Below are 13,201 nucleotides of genomic sequence, written 5' to 3'. Positions count from 1 at the left end.
ATAGAACACAAGGAGCAGTTGTTCCATGAATCAAAGTCTACAATGGCAGAAAATAGGTAACATCACCTTTATGGTTCCATGTGTTCCATCCACTAAGATCAGCTCCATGTTCAGAGGTCACACTACCACATCTTCATAGAAAACAAGCTTCCATCCTTTTCTTTTGCTGCTATGTGTTAAACTACAGGATCATTGTTATCTGTCAACATCCAGATCATATTTATAATGAAGCAATGCAGTTTGCAGACAATCCCAATGAAGTGTGACAGAGTTTGTGAAAACCAAATGATCTGCTGAAGCTAGATGTGGCCAGCAAGGCAACAGGGATGCAGCTACGCTGTTTTTCTCTGCCCACATCATCCAAACTATTGCTGGGACATTTACAGTAAAGCTTAACACTTCAGGGCCAACCTAAAAACCTGCCTTTGTTACACATGCAGAGAATCTTTATTACTACATAGAGACCAACATTTTAAGCTCTGCTCATTTTGAAGAAGATTCTTCAAAATGTTTAAAATGTGAAATAAATGCAGTTTATGCAAATAGTAAATGGTTTCATATTTATGAAGGTGTGCTGTGAATCCTTGAATAAATAGCTTTTTACCTCTTGGTGCACCTTTTAAATTCTTTTTTGTCTGGGCCATCTTTTCAACTACCTTAGTGATTTCAACCAGATGTTGACAGTGAACACCTCATGCGTATACGGAGCTCTAGAATGATTCCAGTTGCTTTATGTCGTTGCCGTTGCTCTCTCTAGCTGCCCTTTTGTGATCTAATGCTCCAGTTTAGTTCAACTCTGGCTAGATTTCACCGTGTTAACTCCAAACTTGTTGCAGTCCGCCCTCATCATTCTTCCTTCAGCCAAGATGCGGCTGACACTCATGTTTGTGTGGAAGCAGAATAATAATCAAATAATGAGAAGAAGCTGCTGCATATGTCTCTATGCTTGCATCCAAAGCCTTGAGTGAAGGCGTATCATGAAGGGGAGAAGTTGCCAGGTTCCATATTTCATAAACTGTTTCTGTTGGGACTCAACTGGATGGCGTAATGCCCAAAGCTTCTGACCACAGATGTGCTTAATGCCACAATTTCTGCCATGCAGTGAGAGGCGTTTTAGTACCAAATGTTTCCCTCCTACATGCACTCTGGACTGGAAACACTGAGAGCTACTTTTTAGGATCTGATTGAATGTGACTTTGTAAAGAGCCTTGAGATGACGTGTTGTGAACTGGCGCTATAGAAATAAAATCTAATTGAAGTGAAAACATTTTAGTGTGGTTATTGTGGAGCATTACCTGATCACTGCTTGTTCCACAGGCTAAAAACCATTCTTTGGGGATTTAACAGGACATGAAGTTTCTTTTTCTTTGTCTCTATGTAACTATAAATGTCATCAAATAGTCGGCTTTTATCACTTCCATGCGTTTCATATTCCACATGACATAAATGTCTTAATGTGGGCGTGGCCAGCAGATTTTGTAGCATCTCCCTAAACAGAGCTTAGACACTGAAACAAGGTTTACCACTTTGCAATATACTCTAGTTGCATATTCTATATATTAGCTCTACATGGCAATATTTAGCCCTAAAATCCCTGCCTGGTCCTACCTGATGCCGTCAGTATTTGTTCACCCAGAGCAACTCTTTCCTTTTCCATGTTCTTTTTGATGTAGAAAAGCTGATGGCTGGAATATTTGGAAAAGCTTTCCTCACTTCCCTTGTGATCTAAAAAAGGCAGAATATTAATTTTGTGTTATTTGTAATATTCAATAGTTTGTTTCTGTTGTAGTTCCATGTTTCTGCCAGCAGGGAGCGTATTCACAACTACAAGCTCTACGCGCTTCTTCTTTTGTCTTTTTTCTCTTTGCGCTGATGCCGTTACTGCAGTTTAGAGAGAGTTAGAACAGGAGGCGTCAATATAACTAGTTACTAAGTAAATACTGATTAAAACTGTGTTATATCTTGAGTTATTGATCCTAGGAGATTATCTGCACCTGCCAGGAGGGTTTCTGGTTGCGGGACATCACCGTGTTGTTGTGTTTTGTCGAGTGAAAACTGCGGTGAGTAATGATGATTAGCGCTTAGCATAGCATGCTAACTACTGCTGATTCTGGCTGATTGCTCACTGATTTCATGGAGAAAGTATCTTTGTTATATTGTTATGCTTGGAGACGATGTTTAAAACCAGCTGGAGACAGATGAAGGTATATGAGTGAATTGAGGATGTAAAAACTTGTGTTTTGTGTAAATTATCTGTGTTAATTGAGCTATTGCTGCATGTGATTTGTACTATTACTATATGCCAACTAATGCTATATAGGTAAGCGAGCTGGTTTAATGAGCTAAAACAAGCAACAGTGTGCTTTTGAGTTATTGAGAGACAGTAATTTAATGAATGATAACAAACATGATTCAAATGTGATTATAAATAATTCATATACACCATTTTGTGTGTGTGGGCTGTTTAAAAATTAATTTTATAGCTCTATGTGATACTTTGTCAATTTGAATGGTTCACGTTCATTGATTTAAGTTTAAAAAGGGGATTAAATACTGTACAGTTGATTTGGGTAAATGTATAAAAGAGAAAGAGATTAATATAAAAGCTGCTGCTCTATGCAGGTTGTTTTTTTGTATGAGTCGGTTTTGATCACTGATCTCTATTATACACTGGAGTGCTAATAGCCGCTGTTAGAACGAGTCGCTGTGAAGCCACCAGCCGCCATATTGGTACTCCCTATTTTCCTCCAGTAACAAAAAGTTTAAAAACGTCCTCAGGTTGTGGTTTAAAACTATAATTAACATTTAAACGTCCTCAGGTTGTGGTTGTCAAACTATAATTAACATTTAAACGTCCTCAGGTTGTGGTTTAAAACTTTAATTAACATTTAAACGTCCTCAGGTTCTGGTTTACAACTATAATTAACATTTAAACGTCCTCAGGTTGTGGTTTAAAACAATAATTAACATTTAAACATCCTCAGGTTGTGGTTTAAAACTTTAATTAACATTTAAACGTCCTCAGGTTCTGGTTTACAACTATAATTAACATTTAAACGTCCTCAGGTTGTGGTTTAAAACAATAATTAACATTTAAACATCCTCAGGTTGTGGTTTAAAACTACAATTAACAATTAAACATCCTCAGGTTCTGGTCGCTGACCCAGGATGTCTGGTCCAGTTAGAGGAGCTCCTGCTGAGGACTTTAGATGATTTTATGGTATTTATTGCAGCCAGGATTAAAGTAAGATCCTAGTTCCTGTTCAGGCTAACATCTGTGGCTCTGACCTGAAAGTGTAAAGCAGGAACCACTTTGGCTGAGTGATTATTTCATTTATTTTAACAACTTCAGCCTCTGTTACATGATGAGTGTGAAATATTGCCGTCCAGTTGGTGACTGATTCAGGCCTGGTGTTAGCCGCGCTTCATGGCGTCTAAAGGGACAGCATGAGATCAAATGCAGGAAGGTGATGTGTTCATCCAGGATGACAGAGAAGCTGCAGCTGAGGTGGAGGAAGCCTGGTTCTCCTCCCAGGAGAGAGAGGAGGTCCATCCTTCCTCAGAACTCCAAGATGTTCTGATGCCACGGCTGCAGAACAATCGTCCCTCTGAGGCCCAGGTTGCTCCTAACCTTTGAAAACCTCTGAGTTACGCAGCGAGGGTCTGGAAATGTTCAGCGTCAGGGAGGCCCGCTCTGAGGACAACACAGAACAGCTTGGACCGGGTCAGAACCGGACCTGTGTGTCTGCTGGGTTCTCTGAGACGTCTCCCTGCTTTTAGCCTCCATACGGCGACCTTTACTGGATCTGCTGCTTTTATTCCTCCTTTTCTGACTAGTTTCAGCTGCTGCTTCAGTCTGGAGGAAATCCTGAGCCGCTCGCTGTGGACAGAACATGTGAATCAACCCAGTGCAGCTGCTGTGAACATCTGGACCTGGTGTCAGCAGAACCAGGTGCGTCAGAGGCTGCCCTGCAGGGGAAGCGCTGTGTTCAGGTCAGCGTCTCTCTGGATGTGATTCAGAGGAGGAGCTTAAAGCCTCTGCTGCTTCCAGAGGCCCTGCAGAAAAACACTGGTTATAAAACCCGTTAATGTGGTTTAATTACAGCATTTATTCAGCAGAAATGTCGTTTCAACACAACGATGGAGCTTTGATACGTTTCTGTTAGGAAGCTGTGGTTCAGAAGATGAACCTCCACAGATTATTAAAGCCTAACATCCTGTTGTTCTGGTGGAGGAAACGCGGTCGGCCTGTTGACCTTTGAACCTGTAATCTGCTTTTTAGGTGAAACGCCAACGGCTTCATTTATCTGAAGATGGTTCATTCAGATTAGTTACTTCAACAGGCGAGGTCCAACCTGGACCGCTTTTAGAAATTAGAAATGTCAGGTTTAAACGCCTAAAACATTCGTTAAACACAAAGAAGAAAGACAACAGACGTTAGATTTTAGAAATTAGAAATGTCAGGTTTAAGCGCCTAAAACATTCATTAAACACAAAGAAGAAAGACAACAGACGTTAGATTTTAGAAATTAGAAATGTCAGGTTTAAGCGCCTAAAACATTCATTAAACACAAAGAAGAAAGACAACAGACGTTAGATCTTCTCTAGCAAGGAGAACGACACAGGGACACGCTCAGTTACAAACCCCCTATCCGTTCTGAAGTACACCTGCTGTTTGCTTGCTTTTTATTTTCTCAGGCAAGCAAACTGCAATGTGACCTTTGACCTCATAAACTAGCAGTTCAGTTCTCAGGGAAAGGAGTAACCACAGATGGTGAGGTGCAATAAATCACACAAAAACATTTATCAGGAGACCTTTTCTCTTCACAAAGCCTTGCTCTGTAACATAGAAGAGAAAGTTTAGTCATCTGAAAAACACTTTAATACATGAATAAACTCAAACCTTAAAACATTTTTAATAGTAATGAGTAAATATGTGATAAATGCGATGAATATGGTAAATAAAATAAAACATGTAGAGAATAATAAAAAGAAACCAGGTTAGTTTGCACACACAGATGCCAAACTCCTGTAATTCTGTAGTTTTGTATTTCAGAATAAAAATGAGCTGCTGTTAAATGAAGAATTAATTTTAAATTAAAATGTTCTTAAGAATTAAATTATTTCTTAAGAGAACAAACGGATCCGTCTGAGCGTCTCTCTGAGCTGTTGGGAGAAAGACGAGCAGCACCAGTTGCTTTTCCTTCCAGACGCCGACATGCAGCTGATAATTGTACCAATAACTGGACCACATTAGCTGCCTGTCAGTTATTTAGTGTTTTTTATTAAACCTTTATTTATCCTGGGGAGAGACCTGCTGAGATGGAGACCTCTGAGGTTAAGCTGTCATGGCTGTCCAGGTGTCCACCAGGTGAACTGTACCTGTGGTTTCTGACAGGTGAGCCGTTGCCGGATCTCCTTCAGGCTCGTCTAAATGTTCAGGACGGCTCACAGGAAGCTGCTTTCTAGGCTTCTAGGCTCCAGTCTGTCACAGCTTTAGTTCCAGCGCTGTTAAGTCTTTGAAAATTGTTTTTATCTGATAAAGCTTGATGTAACATAGCAAAGTGTCTTTATTTATTTATGCTTCAATCCTTTTCCTGATGGAGATTCTCTTCAATCAGGTTTTTCTTTATTCTCTTTGGCCTTTAGCAGCAAACCAGCCAATAGATTTAACTCTCTTCATGTGTTTGGGGCTAAATGAGCTGCTAAAAGTAAACTTTCTGCACCAAATGTAATCCAAGGTCTACTTACTCTGTTCATGGAAATGAGTTCATCAAGGACGGCACATCAGACGAGGCAGACTCCACCCAGTGGGCCGTCAGGCTGAGCATCGTTTGGTTTAAATGTATCGATGTTAGAGAGCGACATCAACGGTCTACATAGCTAACACGCTAGCTGCTGTTAGCTCGACTCACACTGCGTCAGCGCTGCGCCCCTCCTTCCAGCCTCAGAGCCTGGAGGGCCGGTTCTGAACAGATCCCTGGTTCTGTTGGGATCTGGGTCCAGGAGACACTGGGATAGAATAGAAACGCATGTTTGCATTTCTATTTTAGTGAGATGTTAGCTGCAGCCATCCTCAGATGTCCAGCGTGTGTCTGCCAGAAAAGTCCAGAAACTCTGGCTTAGAGTGAAAACAGGTCAGCTTTTACTCCACTGCTACATTCCTGTGGCTTTAAGCTTTTAGGCCTTTACTCGACTTACTGCGCGGTTCTGTTGGGCTTTTCTGGTTCTGAAGCTCCAGCCTGTCGGTACTAGTCTCCACTTCAAGGTTCATCTTCTCTTTGCTGATGTCTGGAAAAGTAAAACGTAAACATGGTGAGGTTTCTGACGTAGATTTAGCATGTTGAGAAATCCTGACAATACTAAATATAAACTCTACATTCCTGAGAGTTTATTGTACTCAGAGTTTAGGGTTTACCTTGCTAGAATATAGATCATTAGGAGCTCTGGTTGCTTTGCTGTTTCTGTTGTAGGACGTGACCTTTGACCTGTAGGAAATGTTTTAGAGTTCAGAACCTGGAACGGAGGTGACCTTTGACCCCTGAAGCTCTGTATTCAGAGCTTAAAATCAGTTTAATTCTCAGTATGTAACCAAACATTTCAGGCAGCCTGGTCAGAAACTCTTCCCTGAATCCACCAAGGAACCGAACTGGTTCCTAAACCGACTCCAGTCCTCATTTAGCTCTACATGTGAATAAATCTGGACCCAACACATGTCTGTTGGACTTTATGGTCTCAGTGGGTCCATCTTTAGGTCCATCAGGTGAAATTATTTAATGTTTAACTCTTCATTTAACACTGAAGCTGGAGGAGGTTCGGTTCTGGTCCGTTTGAGGACGTTTCTGCTCATGTTCTCAGCTCTGGTCTTCAGTTTCTGGTTTTTACTGGAGTAGAAGAGAAATACTCGGATTCAAAGTTAACATTTAATCTGCAGAATATGACCAGATTAAAGCTGCTTTTAACCAAATTCTTGTTGTTTTTAAGTCTCACATCTTCAGGAGGAGTAAACGAGCAACAACACATAAGGTACCGTTTGCTTTTCTCTAGTTAGAACCACGTTCCCATCCAGAACCCCTCAGAACCATTTCACCATCAGTCTCCATCATCATCTGCCATGTTTGGTGTTTCCATCTCCTGATCACCATCAGTCGTTAGTTTAACGCCTCCAGCAGCAGAGAAACCATCCGGTTCTGTCCATTAAGGCCCAGGCTGTTGAACCGACTGGGTTCAGCCGGTCTGCCGGTACCGGCGCCGGTCCAGGCTTCCTACGCCGTCCTGACGGGTTCTGACGTCTGGAGGAAAACTTTGATTTCTCTCCTAAATTGACTTTATAACTAAATGGATCATCACTATAAATGGATTTTTTGTGCAGAATCAACAACAAGTGGGACTCAATCATGAAGTGGAACGAAATTTATTGGATATTTCAAACTTTAACTAATAAAAAACTGAAAAATTGGGTGTGCAAAACTAATCAGCCCCCTTGAGTTAATACTTTGCAGCGCCGCCTTTTGCTGCGATTACAGCTGCAGGTCGCTTGGCGTATTTTTGCCCATTCCTCCTTGCAAAGCTGATAGAGCTCAGTGAGGTTAGATGAAGAGCATTTGTGAACAGTTTTCAGTTCTTTCCACAGATTCTTAAGTAATTTCCCTCTGGGATTATTAAAGTATGTCTGATTCTGGATTGGATTCAGGTCTGGACTTTGACTAGGCCATTCTAACACCTGGATATGTTTATTTGTGAACCATTCCACTGTAGATTTTGTTTATGTTTTGGATGATTTTCTTGTTGGAAGACAAATCTCCGTCCCAGTCTCAGGTCTTCTTCAGACTCCAACAGGTTTTCTTCCAGAATTGTCCTGTTTTTGGCTCCATCCATCCTCCCATCAATTTTAAACATCCTCCATGTCCCTGCTGAAGAAGAGCAGGCCCAAACCATGATGCTGCCACCACCATGTTTGACAGTGGGGATGGTGCATTCAGGGTGATGAGCTGTGTTGCTTTTACACCAAGTTTAGCCACTGAACAAAAGACTAAAAGTTTAATCTCAGCAGCTTTACAAACATCGGGACTTCAGTGTTGTGCAATTACACACTGTTTTAAAGTTATTTAATAAATAACTCTGTTATTGTCTGGGGAATATCGGCTCTAGAGCTGATATCAGGACAATAGATGAAAAGGATGAATTCGAGCTCTGATGATCTTTTTACAGCAAACTCTGCACACATAGAATAAGGAGTGACAACTTCTCTTCAAGTTCATGAATTTATTAAAAGAGCCCACCTGCCCCTGTGAATCATGATGCCTTGCTCATGGTCCGTTTCTGTGTCAGCAGGAGGAAGTGGGGACTGAGAACCGAAGGAACACCAGAACCAAGCTCACTCCAAAGAAAGCAGAGGTACCGGCCAGAACCAAACAGCTGAACTGGTCACCTGGAGACAAAGAGCTGATCTGTTGTGCTTCTGTGGTCAGAGCTCTTCCTCAGGTTGTCGGTTTGACTCCCAGAGCAGCAGGAAGGACGGCACGCTGCAGAAGATCGGAGACTTCCTGCAGAGCTCCCCGACTCTGCTGGGCTCCAAAGGTCAGAAACGTGCGACAAGAACCCAGAACCAGGACCGGTGGGCTGAAGCTCACCAGAGTCAGAAACGGGTTTTACTTTATTACCAGAGGCTAATTTAATGCCGTCCAGATTAAGAAGTTAATTCTCTGTGTGGTTATGAGGCAGAACCAGCTGTCATCAGTGATCATTGCCTCTGGTTCTGTTTGCTTCACGCTGGGCGACCCGTGTTCCTGCAGCCAAGAAGATGATGAGCCTGGTCAGCGGCCGTCTGGACCCAGACTCAGCAGCCGCCTCTTCCTCCCTCAGCCTGAGGGCCAAGAGGGGCAGAAAGAAACTCTACAGACCTGAAATCTCCTGCCCCATGGACATGCCCCCCCACCCGGTAAGAGCCCTGAACCGACAACCTCAGCAAGCTGCAGGAGAACCAGCAGAACCCAGACCTCAGTCAACCAGGCCGGTTATATTAGACCTGTTAGTTCATCATCAGTTCTTCTTTCCTCCTCTGGTGGATCTGCTGAGGGTCCAGACCTGTTCCCTGACTGACCATCAGCTAAATTAAATAACTAAAATTAATAAATAAATGACGTTTGATCTGATGGCTGATAACTGCTGCCTGTAGTAAAGTTCTTTATAGCGCCGACATGCAGGATTTAACCCACCCAGAACCAACTGGTCAGGGTCAAAGTAACCTCTGAACACAGAAATGTGTTCTCTTTATATTAAAGTTAAATGAAACATTGTAATTGTTCTTTTAATAATCAAATGGATATGGAACAAGTTTAATAAGTGGCTGACCCCATGTCTGCTTTTCACAAGACACTGGATTTATGTCAGGCTGTGAAATTCAAATAAAAGATAAATCCTGATTACTAAAAGACAAACACTTTGTTGTAAATTTCATTTTTAGAATATTTTAGTCTGCAAGTAAATTTTCTACCTAATAATCCTCAGTAATAATAAACTGGACCAAACTTGTTCTATTATCTTATTGTTGAGGTCATGGGCCGTTTAAAATAAACCAGAGGACCAGAAATGGCCCCCGGGCCCCGTGTTGGACCCCCCTGGTGTCCTGCCAGAAGTAATCAACCCAATCTCAGCTTGAAGGAACTGAATCCCTGCAAAGTGATCACAGCCGTGGACCTGAGACTCTACACTGCTGGTTCTGGTTCCTCCCAGCAGCTGCTAGAACCCAGCGGTTCTGGTTCTTTAGCTCTGACTGGGTCTGGTTCTAAGTGACGTTCTGATGGCTGAAGACCTTTTAACCTCAGATGTTTAACCTCCTGCCAACGTTGACGCCTTTCCTTTTATCTGCAGATGATCAACCAGGAGACGGACGGCGAGGGCCAGAGCGACCATGACATCATCAAACGGCGCCTGCGCAGCAGAGCGGCTAAGTCCTAGCGCTGCCCTCCAGAACGTTACTGTAGAAATGAAGCTGCTGGTGACGGATCGTTGTTCTGAGACGCATTTATTGGATCGGTTCTGTGGAGGCCGACCCGTTAACACTAACCAGCATTTAGAAGTTCATGTTTCACTTTATTAACCAGCAATGGTTCATCTCTAATGTGCAATCTGCTCTAACTTCACCTCCTAGAACACTTTGTGGAACGTTTAACGGTTCTGCTGTCTCACTTTAACCTGAATCATTAAGTTCTGACGGGTCATCCGGTCTCATCAGAGTCCAGAGCCATCATGTCCAGGAAACCATCTGTTCCCAGAACCATGATCCTGGCCGGGTTCTCCTCCTGGTTCCTCTGAGAAGAACCCTGCAAACCAGATGATTAAAGTTCTCACGTTCCTCCTCCACACTGTGGAGAACCGTGAATTCAGACGTTTCTGTCAGAGATGGTAGAAAGCCTCGCCTTGCTTGACCTTCGCTGATCTAACCAAACATGGATGGACTGATGCATGTGGGTTCTAAGCAGGTACCGCTTACAGAGTTCTCCAAGGTGTGTTTTTCATGGTTAGAGCTGCTGACATGTGATGAAGGGTCAGATAAAGACCTCACCTTTACACCTGGGTCCTTTACTCACCTGTAATACAGTGAACGCTCGCTACATCACGGTTCACCTTTCATGGTCTCACTGCTGTGTTCTGCGTTCTGATTGGCTAAACAGTCTCTCTGCTTCTTCTCTACCTGTGTGTCAATAATGTTGCAGTTTAATATTTACACGTACGTAAAACGGCCAAATTTAAGTTTGGAAATTCTCTTGCAATTTCAAGTTTCTCTAAAACCAACCGGAGGCTCGCTTAACAAGATCCATCAGTCTGTCGTAGATCCATCAGTCTGTCGTAGATCCATCAGTCTGCCGTGGATCCATCAGTCTGCCGTGGATCCATCAGTCTGCCGTAGATCCATCAGTCTGCCGTAGATCCATCAGTCTGCCGTGGATCCAGCTGTGAATCTAAACAGCTTGGAGGAGACGGCTTTACTGACATGACGCTGGATCACATTAATGCCCTGATTGAAGCAGACCTGGCAGAAGTGACAAAGCCACCAAGCGACGATGAAGGAGAAGAGGAAGAAGAGGACACAAGTGTGGATGAAGATGAGGAGGATGGACTAACACTTGGTCGCTTAGCAACAATGCTGAGAATGGCCGCTGAACTTCAGCAAGCAGCTCAGGAATGGGAGCCTTTGATGAGCCGTTCATTACGGTTCTCAGACATAATCCATGGTGGCATGTCGGTTTATAAGAATCTTTTTGCCCAGAAGTAAAAAGAGCGACAACAACTACCGATAACTTTGTTCTTCTCCCTAAAAACTCACCTGCACCGTGGCTTTAGAAGAAAAAACGCTACAGAGCGGAGTCAGGATGCAGCGGCTCAGTCAGAAGAGCAGTGAAACACACGGGAGTCACTATTTGTCCTGCTGTACTTTCTATTTTATTCAGAATCATTTTTAATTTTCTCCCATTCTAATCCAATGACTCGGGTCGTGGTGGGGCGATGCTGATCTCCGTAATTTGAAGCCTTCAGTTCGTATTAATGATTAAAATCATTATTTTACAGTGCAGTAGTTATTTGTAAAGAAAAACGTTTATACAGTAGCTGCTTTTATTTGTTAAACAAATGCTTGGGCCTGTAAAAAGGTTTTGTTCTTTTGTTTCATTGTATAATAATTGTAAAATAAATAAAGGTTACTACTTCATATAACGGGTTCTTTTAGGAACGTAACCCCCGTGAGAAACGAGGGTTCACTGTAACCGTATAAGTCTAATAAAAGCTTCCTGAAGGGTCCCGGCCCAGACGGGCTCTGAAAGACAACAAGTGTCTCAGTTTCCAGTCATTCTGCAGAATAAAAACTGTTTTAATGGTCTGAAGGAAAATGGAGCTGAAAGCAACAAAGTCCATTAATGGAGGAAATGAGGAGCTTTTCTGTGCAGTGAGGTTTGATGTGCTGAAGGCAGCAGTGATGGAGCTCCCAGTGAGGACCGTCCTCCAGGAGGAAACCTCAGAGATGTGAGGAACCTGGAGATGAGCTGAGTCCACCATGAGGACATCAGCAGCTTACATCTTAAAGTTGCAGTGTGAGAGTCAAATTTAACTTTTAAAACAAATCTGAATAAACGGTACACCCAGGTTAAAACCTTGTTGCCAGTCCTTGCCTGTCCTGTATCTTGTCTGACTTCATGCAACCACTTCCCTCCCTTCAGCCAGGCTGAGGAAAAGACTCCACCGTCAAAGCTTCAGTGCAGTTCAGCTGTCCTCGTTTCAGCTGGTTGTGCCTCAATGGACAAATAGCTGTCATTTCTTACTTCATGCTAATCTTTGATGTGAAACCAACATCTTTTCTGTCAATAAGAAAAGTTCTTTTGGAGTTTCATCAGTTTTCAGGAAAACGGTTTATAAATGAAGGACTTTGTGCTGAAAGCTTGAAAAAAAGCATGAATTTAACGTCCTGAAGACTCACTGCTGCAGGGAGCAAAGGTGTCTTTTTAAAAATTAAATCTGAGATCTCTTTTAACTAGGCGGTTACCTATGCTTCCTAAATATCTTCAGAGTCCAGACCAAATGTGAAATAAAGAGATGAGACCTTGATATCCCAGAAATAGTCCGTGGGCCAGAATCTGTAGGACGTCTCCTTAAGAAGTTTCGTATGAACTGTCAGGGGAAACTTTCTTCCACCGGGATCAGTTGCTACACATAGCAGTGATCTAAAAACACCAATGTTCCCACGTTTTCACTTTCACATTAATAAATTTAAGCTGATAAGAAAATCTAAACTGTTGCGCTCAGGTCCAAGAGGTCACGTGATTCGAGTTTTGCTGCTCAGCCAATCAGATGGCTGTATTGTCAGCTGAGCGAGTTTACCAGTTCATCAGGGTTGTAAGCATCTGTTTTCAGACGAAGAAAGCCCAATAATAGCATTTTCTGGCGCCAGTTGGCAAAGATCTTGATGGCGAGGAAAAAGAAACAGCCCAGTTCATCCATCCATCCATCCATTTTCTAACACGCTTATCCCTGCTGGGTTCGTGAGGTGCCGGTGCCGATCTCCAGCTGTCAATGAATGGCACGACACCTGTGCAGCAGGTCTTGGTGATATCACAATAAAATAAGCAAAAGTCTGGTTTATTTCTGCTCTGCGATGGACTGATGACCTGTCCAAGTTGTACCCCGCCTCTCGCCCATTGACAGCTGG

The 13,201-nt window shown here is 42.7% G+C and overlaps 1 protein-coding gene across 2 annotated transcripts in view; it reads left to right on the top strand.

Annotated features, from left to right (window-relative positions):
* The window catches only part of LOC118561878 (kinesin-like protein KIF20B), a 54,732-nt gene extending 43,710 nt beyond the window's left edge, over positions 1-11,022 (top strand). Inside the window, exons 6-11 of one of the 2 annotated variants that reach the window (XM_036134139.1) lie at positions 3,838-3,952; positions 6,985-7,026; positions 8,332-8,397; positions 8,472-8,580; positions 8,796-8,941; positions 9,874-11,022. In XM_036134139.1, the coding sequence (XP_035990032.1) occupies positions 3,838-3,952; positions 6,985-7,026; positions 8,332-8,397; positions 8,472-8,580; positions 8,796-8,941; positions 9,874-9,960 (565 nt within the window). In that variant the 3' untranslated portion in view covers positions 9,961-11,022. Of the gene's footprint in view, positions 1-3,837; positions 3,953-6,984; positions 7,027-8,331; positions 8,398-8,471; positions 8,581-8,795; positions 9,144-9,873 lie in introns of those variants that run through there. The other variant, XM_036134138.1, reaches the window with a different exon arrangement.
* The last annotated feature ends 2,179 nt before the right edge of the window (positions 11,023-13,201 follow it).

This window comes from Fundulus heteroclitus, unplaced genomic scaffold (assembly GCF_011125445.2).
Source record: "Fundulus heteroclitus isolate FHET01 unplaced genomic scaffold, MU-UCD_Fhet_4.1 scaffold_75, whole genome shotgun sequence".
NCBI lineage: Eukaryota > Metazoa > Chordata > Actinopteri > Cyprinodontiformes > Fundulidae > Fundulus > Fundulus heteroclitus.
Note: the sequence above shows the minus strand (reverse complement) of the source record. Positions and strands in the feature narration are given on the sequence as shown.